The sequence below is a fragment of the Delphinapterus leucas genome, chromosome 1 (genome assembly GCF_059928025.1).
Source record: "Delphinapterus leucas isolate spDelLeu-1000000601 "Yukka" chromosome 1, BTC_Dleu_Yukka2, whole genome shotgun sequence".
In the NCBI taxonomy this organism is placed as follows: Eukaryota; Metazoa; Chordata; class Mammalia; order Artiodactyla; family Monodontidae; genus Delphinapterus; species Delphinapterus leucas.
The window spans coordinates 154155096-154164662 of record NC_143129.1 but is presented as its reverse complement, the minus strand read 5'-3'; the positions used below and the strand labels follow the sequence as shown (position 1 = coordinate 154164662).

The 9567-nt window shown below is 51.6% G+C and overlaps 1 protein-coding gene across 5 annotated transcripts in view; it reads left to right on the top strand.

Annotated features, from left to right (window-relative positions):
- Window positions 1-499: 499 nt before the first annotated feature.
- RNF220 (ring finger protein 220) overlaps window positions 500-9567 on the top strand; it is a 222971-nt gene continuing 213903 nt past the window's right edge. The window contains exons 1-2 of one of the 5 annotated variants that reach the window (XM_022575531.3): window positions 500-776; window positions 7172-7907. In XM_022575531.3, coding sequence (XP_022431239.1) covers window positions 7283-7907 — 625 coding nt within the window. In that variant the 5' untranslated portion in view covers window positions 500-776; window positions 7172-7282. Of the gene's footprint in view, window positions 777-3132; window positions 7908-9567 lie in introns of those variants that run through there. The other 4 variants (XM_022575533.2, XM_089894284.1, XM_022575532.3 and 1 more) reach the window with 4 other exon arrangements.

Genomic DNA, 9567 nt, shown 5'->3' with positions numbered 1-9567 from the left:
TTTTATTTATATTCATTTATTATCTTATTATTATAGGCAAAGACCCAGAGAAGCATTCCAGGAGCAAAGTGATAGGTAAGATTTTTCTGGGAAAAAGGCAGAGTTTATGAGGGAGCCAGGATTTGGGAGTCATTCAGCTGCAGTGGGTGTCAGTATTAAAGATACCCATTTACTCTTGGTAGCTTTTGGTTCAAGAGAGGAAGGACAGCAAACCACCTACTGAGATCTTTCAAGGGGCGTAAATGTGAACAAAACCAGGAGCTCTCTTCAGTTTCCACAACGTCTCGAAACCCCAAGACTTTCGAGCTCTTTCGCGAAGGCCAGCAGGTCTGCGCTCCAGGAGTGTCCTGGCTCTGGACTCCATTTCCCAGAGTCCCTTAGTGCCCTAATGTATTCAGTGCTCAGAGTGCCTGTATGTGTGTGAGTGTGAATGTGCGTGTGTGTGTGTGTGTGTGTGCGCGCGTGTGTGTCTCCGAGTCCCTGGGAGAGTGGAGGCTCATTCACTGATTAGAGCCAGCGCTGAGAGGCAGCACTGCTCCTTCTCTTACACCAACCGAGTCTCTTGATCTGTACATGCAATCCCAGGCAGCTCGCGAACACAAACCCGGGGCCAGCCGCCTACTGCTGCTACTGCTGCTGCTGCTGCCGCTGCCGCCGCCGCCGCCGCCGCTGCCTCCGCCGGCTCTGCGCACCCGGGACTTTTCATGCACCACACTCACCGCCTCCTTCCCTCCGTGTCCTGAAAAGTGCGACCTTTCTCCCAAGGAATTTCCACGGCAAGTATGGAGACCAGAAAGGGGTGTGGATGCGTGTGCGTACATAAGAGGGGTGGGTGCGAAGGCAGCCGGCTGGCTCAGGAACCTGGCTAACTTTCCGGGTTCGTTTCCTAGGGATTCGGGCAGCTTCCCGCCCCCCGCTCCCGACAGGGGAAGGGGCTGGGATCTGGACTGGCGCGTCTCAGATCTTCGCGACGGTGCCTCCCGGCATCGGTGCCCTGCGCACTCCATGCGCTGCTTCAGTCAAACTTTCCGTCTTGAGTTTTCCTTAATGTGTTTTATTTGGGGGGTGCGAGGGGGAGGGACCACACGCGGGAATTGGACAAGTAGGAAGGGTGAGGGGGCAGGGGCGGCGAGGGAAGGGAGCGGGACTCCTTTTTTCCATCTTTTAATAAGCCACATTCCCACTTTGTTTGGGTCGAACGCCAGAATGCCCTCTTGCCCGGCTCCCCAGTGGATCCCGCGGTGATTTCCGGCTGGGCCCGGGCCGGGTGGTACTCAGCGGGGAGCCCGAGGCTGCTGGCGGGATGGGGAAGGGGCGATCCGAATGAGAAAGGACCTCGACCGCCCCCACACAACACACGGCCTGCCCGGTGGGGTACCCGGGGAGAGGCTGGAAACCTGGGGCCTCCGGGGGCTCGGCTTACTTTCCTGGAGGGGGCGGGGGTGAAGGGCGTGGAGGAGGTGGAGGTGGGGGTGGGGGAAGCCCCCGCGGGCAGGAAGGAGGCAGGTGCTGGCCCAGAGGTGGACCGCTCGAAATACAGCGGGTAAACTCCCCGCTCCGCTCGGCCCGCGGGCCTGGTCTCAGAGCAGCCCGACCCGTGAGAGGTCTCCCGGGATTTTCGGGGCCGGGACTCTCTCTCCCAGCGGTTCCACCGAGCGGGGCGGGAGGACCGCCGTACAGACAGCGGCGCGGGGCTCTTTTTGTAGTTTTATTTTTATCTTAGACCTGCCTTAAACTGAGTAACAATTTCTCTTCTTCCGACTTGAGAACAAAACTTTTCAGCGAGCACGCCGGGCGCTGCAGTCCTGCGGCCACCGCAGCCGCGCTCGTCAGCCCGGGCGGAGCGACCTTCTCCGCCCGGAGCCAGGCCCGCCACCTCGCTCCCGAGCCTCTGGTCGCCCCTCTCCCCAACCCCGGGATTTTCAGGGCTCCGCCTGGGCGTTTCGCCTTTGTGCTTTGTAAGGGAAAGCCTTTTCTTCCAGGGCACAACAAACTTGGGCGGAGAGCTTCCGTGTGGCCCCCCGGGCGAGGCCGCCCACGGTGGTGAGGCCATCCGAGGGGATGCCCGGTCTGTCCTCCGCTCCAGGAGCCCCTCCAAGAGCTCGAGGTCCGGGTGGACCCCGGCCGGCCCGGCGCGCGGGAGCCCAGAAGTAGCGGGGACTCGGGCTACCCGAAGGCAGGGGGAGAGCTCTCGCTTCCCGATCAGAACGCGCTCTCTCGAGCCCGGCAGCGGCTCCAGCGGAGGGCCAGAGCCCGGGCCCCGAGCCGGGCGCGCGTCGCACCGGGCGGGTGTATGGGGCGGGGGCTCTCGGTATGGGGCTCAGTCCTGCCAGGCCGGGCCGGGCCGGCAGTCTGGGGTCTCTCGCCCGCGCCGCCTCCCGCCCTGGAGCAGCTCAGAGGGAAGACTCGGGCACTCTCTGCCCACGATGCCCACCAGCCACGTCTCGCCTCTCGCCTCCGCACCAGACTCGGCTTGAGGGGCAAAGGGGAAAGAAAGGAAAAATAAAGATAAAAAAAGGGCCGGCCGGGAGGAAGCGGCGAGTCAGGCAGGAGGGAACAGAGCGGTCAGGGGTGCCGGCCTCCTCCTCTGCCCGTCTCGGGGGTTCTTCCCGCAGATGGAAAATGAGCCGAGGTGGGAAAGGCAGAAAAAGCGTCGAGGAAAAGCGATGAGGGCGTCTTCCGTGCCGATCCCTACCGGCTCGCGGAAACCCGGCGAAAGTGGCGTCAATTCTCTCGCCGTACTCCGGGGCGAGTGGGGGAAGCCCGAGGACAGGGCGGCGGTGACAGACGGGGCCGGGCGCCGAGCGAGCGGGGACCACACACCTGTTCTGCGAGTCGCGTCGTGTGCGTCGGCCGAGCGGCCGCGGCGCGAGAGGCAGAGCCCTCCCTCCCGCACTCCAGGCCCGCTGTCCGAGAACCAGCAGGGCCCGGCTGCCCCGCGCCGGCCCGCCTGTGCAGGAGCCCCGCAATCCAGGAGCCTGGTGGCTGCCCGCCGAAGCAGTGGCGCGCGGCGACAGGACCCGGGTGACCTGCGGGGCGGGGCTGTGCAGGGGCACGAGGTCCTTGGACTTTGATCGAAGGCAGCCTCCTCCGAGCTCCTGCCCCGCAGGTCATACCCGGCCGCGGACGAGGGCCCGTCGCACTTAGCGGTTCTTGCCTGGCTGGAGCCCCGGTTCCCCAAAGTTACAAACAGATGTTTCGTGCGGAGGTTGTTGGGACCTAAAGTATTGTTTGTGCAAAGGCAACCGAGAGCTGGAGGGAGAGGTCAGGCCGAGGAGTGGTGGGCTCGGCTCTGCGTTGGCCCTAAGTTTATGCAGGTTTCGCCTTCCCCTCTTCTTCCTCCGTTTTCCCTAAAAGAGTTGGGTTTTCCCGGTTTGAAGACTTAGAGGCTGAACTGTGCCCCCGCTCGCTGAGCGGCAGCCCCGCGGCCCCGCACTCTCGGACAGGCCGGGTGGTCTTGGCTTCCCACCCGCTGGCCAAGCCGGGCCTGAGTCGGGGCCCAAACTTGGGACAGATACCAGGCCAAGTGTGAATCGCAGGCGTTGGCCCCAGCCACGGAACCGTGTTAGCCTTCTGCTTCCTGAGCTCGTGCATATGGTGGTAAAATATTTCTGTTAGAGCGGTGTTTCCAAATACCCCCCGGGCATTTGGCGTTCGGGAATTCTCTTCAAGCGGAGAAGTCTGTGAACTTAAAAAAAAAAAAAATCTTCCCTGAGTTCTTCACAACCCTCCACCACCCTGGCCCCATTTCCCACTGTTCTTTGCTTTTTAAGATGCCTGTTAATTTTTTAAAGTTTATTTATGCAAAGGAAAAATATCGTTTAATTTGTTCTATTATTTTAATTCTTGGCTTTTGGAAACGGTTCAGAGACCACAAAAATGTCACCTGTTGTAATAAGCAGAGGGGGGCTGTGTGTGCGTTTTAATTACCAGCAGAGTCGTAGTTTGGTGGGCGTTCAGAGCTCGGGCTCCGGGAAAGAGGCTTTTGCAGCTTTCTTTGTGGCTGTCATTTGCAAGTGGGTTTGGCTCAGGGCAGCAGAAGCAGCCGCAGCTCCTCTTCCTTTTACACCGATCCCCGGCGCGGGTCAGGAAAGACGCTGGACAGGGATGGTCAGAGGCTGGGGTGGGAGATTGCTCGCTCTCTGAGACTTTCTCTCAGGCTTTCGGTTTTTCAATGGGAAAGTGGCTAGTTCGCGCTGGAGAGCGGGGAGCGCTGCGGATCAGCCCAGTTTCAGACATGTTCATGTTCCAAACGCCAGCTTCTTCGTTTCATTTGTCTTGGTTCTGGCATGTTTAACCACGCAATTAGTGATCTCACTAATTATTCAGTTAGCTGGCGTTTTGTAATCACTTTAAACCAGGGTCGGGTGTGTGATTTAGCAAACTGCCACACATACAGCCCTGAACCAAACCCATCACGTCAAGGATTTGAAATTTTAAAAACTCAATATTTGTTAGTCCCTCCGTCCAACCTCACTGCCTGCCAGACAATTTATTTAGCTTCGTGGATTGATCCCTCCTCCTTGTTTAGTTAATTCAACAAAGACTTTTTGCAATCTGTTTGGAGTTTGTCTGATGCCGTGGAAAAGTAGCTGATGATTTATTTGGTTGCTTTTCGATTTCTGTCTTCAGCCCTTCTTTCTCCTCCTTTCAGCGGGGATGTCAGCTGTTATTACTTCCTATTGATCCCTTTGCAAAGTGAGAAGTGAACTAAAATTAATGTCAATTCCACTGCTCAGATCAATAGCTGGAGTTATTTTAATCTGGATTTGCACGAAGTGCTAAATTAAAAAAAATCAGCATAGAGGCAGAAAAGTAACAGTTACTTACTTTCCCTTTGGCCAGTTCTTTACAGTCACCCAAATGCTCCATCAAGCTGATTATCTTACAATCCATATTTTTTTAATTAAGAGGGTCAGTTTTCTTATTTGGGGTTCTGTGTTTAAACCCATGACATTTTGACATTGGGAGTGTATTAACTATAGATTTTCATAATGACTGTGGTCTGCTGAAGCCTCATCTATACAAGTTGTTAATGTGAGGAGGGGGTAAGAAAGAAAAGGGAAAAGAAAAAAAGCACTCCCCCTTCCCCCACAGAGACCAACGCCCACACAGTGGAGTAAAAAAGATGTGGCCTGGGAAAATATTGTTGATTTCTTTTCAGTATAATGAAGTTTCAAATGAATAACCAGGTTTGAGTGATTCACTGTGTTCTGTTGGAGTGTCCAGTGCTGTTGCCAGATTACTAATTTATTAAACTCATTTAAGATAATGAGGTGATCCAGGAAGTAAAAATAAAAAGCGAATCCTCTGGGTGATGGTTATTTTTGGGGGGGGAACATCCTTCCCCTCACCCCTAGTGTATTATGTTTGCCCTTTTCTCTAGCTTGCCTCATATAGTATTGCTTGTTTGACAAGTAGTTTGTTATTTCTGTTGTGAGGAGCTGCTTAGAACCCCTGGAACAGCCCTGGACCCACTTTCGGAGCATCCGTGTTGTATGACCATTAATCTGACTTGAAAACAGCCAAGAACAGGATTCCCAGACTTGTCAGCCTAACTGGCTGTCCTTGGCAGATCATTCCCTGCACTGCTATAACTTGACAGGAAAGTTATTTAAAATTTGGGAGAGAGAAAAATCCGTTAATGTGAGATACATAATCTGGTAATTTAGCAATGATGTCTATAAGGAAAGATGCCAAATGAGGAAGCAGTCTGATGGTGTGCACTCATCTTCCCAATTTATAACAGTCATTGACATGTCTGCTACAGGATGGGAGAAGGAAATACTCTCTATGCGCTGCATTAAGCCGGGAGGATCCATCTACTGCTTAACTGAGGTCACTCTGTTTGAGGGAATATCAGAGATACTCCTTTATCTAGGTGGGTTTCTTTTAAGGGAGGGGGTAAATTTTATTTGAGACATGACTCTCAATTTAGAGGTTATGATTTGTAGCAGATGGTGCTTTCTGGTTACACTTTAAGTTTCATTAAGTTTTTATTTAGTGTACATCCTTGAAGCGAATAAGTCCTAGTATTCATCTTCTGTTATCCTGACTTTCATACACAGCCCTTCTCCCACCCCCTACTCAAAATAAATTTTGAAACAGAATCAGTGGCTATGAAAATGTACAACCTAAATTTAAAAGGGAAATTGAAAGAAGTCTTTCTGAACTACAATTTGTTCCAGGGGTCTTTAGCGGACATCAACTCTGACTGGGCCAGTAAGCAGAGGAAAGTAAGTCAGAAATTTTGTTAACATTTTGCTCTAAATGGCAATGGCAAATTCAAGGCAGTTTACAAATCTGCTTAAGAGTGAGTGCATTAGTAACTAAAATTACCAATCAGCTCTTTGCTGCCCCTGGAAGACAGACGCTTCCAGAGAACATATGCCAAAGGCACCCGTCATGTTTTTAAATATTGCCAGAGACGCCAGGCACTTTATTGATGAAGGTTTTGTTCCTTCTCAGAAAAGAGAAAGCCTATATGATTAGGGAGGGGTGTGGATCAAAAATAATGCTGCTGTTGTTTCTTCACATAGTACTTCTTTCTGGAAACAGTCTTAGATGATACATGAAGATGTGTGTTAATGTATGTGCCAGTGTGTGTGATTTATCCACATGTACGACTTGTACCAACTAACACGTGGAGGTGTTCATGATCTAGATGTGCTTGACTTAGGATTTTTTCAGTCTCAGGGCATTGCTAGAGAAGACGAAGAGAGGATGCGGATGCGGGGGGTCATATGAGTAGAAACTGGTCTCTGTTTGAACACCAGGCCAGCCATGAGCAGTGTATGCAGGTGCAAGCCCTTTAAAATATAGACCCCCACCTAATCTACTGGGTGACTTGGCCTTCCAAAGCTCATTTGCTCAGGGAATATTGTATTTGGAGGTTTTATGATTTTTTTTCCTTTGCTGGGCTCGGGCGCATTTCACCCGGAACGTGTAGGGACCAAAGTCAGCTACGCGTACATCACAGTAAGTTGTCTATTGATTTTCCTGAATGAAAATGGTCTGATGCTGCTGCCCACTGGCTCCTAAAGCCTGTGGTGTCTCTTGCCCGAGCATCTGTAAGCCAGAAGGATGGTGTTTCGATCACTTGGGGTTTCCCTTTTCTTTCCTCCCCCTGACCTTCCTCCCCCCTCTTTCTTTCTCTTTGCTGTTTCCGCAGGTCTTAGAAGGGGATGATTCCCCAGTAATATTCCCTGCCCTGATCCCAGGTGCCACTCCCTCCCAGGGAAGACTGCTTCTTGTGTGACGTCGGCCATAGAAAGAGACTCCGATGGACTTACACCGGGCAGCCTTCAAGATGGAGAACTCATCCTACCTCCCCAACCCGCTGGCATCCCCAGCACTGATGGTCCTGGCGTCCACGGCTGAGGCCAGCCGTGATGCTTCCATCCCTTGTCAGCAGCCACGACCCTTCGGTGTACCTGTCTCGGTAGACAAGGACGTGCATATTCCGTTCACCAATGGCTCCTACACCTTTGCCTCTATGTACCATCGGCAAGGTGGGGTGCCGGGCACTTTTGCCAATCGTGATTTTCCCCCTTCTTTACTACACCTCCACCCTCAGTTCGCCCCCCCCAATCTAGATTGCACCCCAATCAGTATGCTGAATCATAGTGGAGTGGGGGCCTTCCGTCCCTTTGCTTCCACTGAGGACCGGGAGAGTTATCAGTCAGCCTTTACGCCGGCCAAGCGACTTAAAAACTGCCATGACACAGAGTCTCCCCACTTGCGCTTCTCAGATGCAGATGGCAAGGAATATGACTTTGGGACACAGCTGCCATCTAGCTCCCCCGGTTCACTTAAGGTTGACGACACTGGGAAGAAGATTTTTGCTGTCTCTGGCCTCATTTCGGATCGGGAAGCCTCATCTAGCCCAGAGGATCGGAATGACAGATGTAAGTACTTTGGTGCAGCCCTCCCCTAACCCCAGTAAGCCCTGCCTTACAATAGGATTCAACAGGTCGGTGGCATTTTTCATGCTCCTAGTAATGGGAAGGGCCGACTCCCTCCCATTCAATAGCTGTGGAGTGCTGACATTTACTTGTCTCTTGTCAATGAGCATTGATAGTTCTTGTAGGAAATGTTTTTCTGAAGGTAGCCAGAGTCACATTGGCCTGCACTGCCCTTCCCTCCAGGGCATGATTGGCTTATTCTCTGGGGGCTCTGGAGTGGAGGGGGTGCTGTATATGGACCGGAGTGAATGTCATTTCATTAGTAAGTGTAGGTTCCTAGGGAATTTGGGGGGCTCAAAGAAACCGTCCATCCCTCCTCTCTTTGCTATCCTCATTATGTTTCTCTGATCTCGGTATTATTTTTTTAGTTTTTCCATTGTTATCACATCCAGCAGACTCCACGTGACTGTATTTTTCACAACTCCAAATCAGGCTATTTTTCAGAGAAGGACAAAGGTGTCGTCAATCACCATGAAGCATTTCAAACAGCTGTGTTTTCCTTGCAATCACAAGGCTAGAAAGTCGACTTCTCTTGGGATTTAACAGGTTTTCTGGGTGCTTATCCAGGGGCTCCCTTTTAGGAGTAGACACAGCTGGCCTGTGTGGCTGCTCCATATTTGATGCTCACAACTATTATTAATTTCTGCTTAGGGAACAGCTCTGTCATGTTCTCCAAGTGCCTTGCTGGGCTCCGGCTACACTCACTAATAGTTGGGGCTAAACCTTTACTTGGAACTTGTAGAGTAGGAGTGTTGAACCCTGCCATCTTCGCCTCTAATATAATCAGAAAATAATTGTGTTTTGAAGCTTTTGGACTATGGGTAGACCCCACAGAGCAGTTTTCTTCAAGACTGGTGAGAATTTATGAACTGAGGGTGTTTTTCCACCCGATCCTTTGTTCTAAGATTTGCTTCATTTTATTTTCTTAAGAAAACTACATCTGAGGTTTGCTTTCCCCTCTTCTCTATTTTTTGTGCTCCCGTCCTCTCCATAACCACCACCACGAATGTCATTTTTTTCTCTTCTCTTTATGATGCCAAGGAGAGTAATAGAGACGTTGCAGCTCTCTCCCCTGTCGGCACTGCTTCCTCAGGCTGTCTCCTTGAATTAGGCACTGTGTTAACTTTCCTGCGCTAAAAGGCATCTGCCTAAACCCAGCGTACCTTTTCAATAAAAGTCATCATAAAATCAACCTGCCTTGTAAATCCATCGCTCTTTGGTTTTGAAATATGTTGCAAGTGTGTCTTTTATGTCAGCGTCTGTAAGCCCAAGACCTCTCCACTTAAGGGAGAAGGCTGCTATCTGACAGCACAACTGCCCATGTTCTCTCTCTCTTTTGCTTTAGCTCCTATTCCACCTTTCCCTTTCTGTACAGCTGATGTGTGAGTGTGTGTGTGTGTGTGTGTGTGTGTGTGTGTGTGCGCGCGCGCTGACCCTGCTTTAGGAATATACTTGCTGAACACGGATTGGCTTTGTATCGGTCTGTTTTAGTTTAGTGTAGTTTAGTTTTCATTTGCCGAAGTGCAAGTGATAAAGGCGAGCTCTAACCTGACCTCTGGCCAAAACTGTCCTGGGTTCGGGTGTGACAGATTCTGCTCCTTTT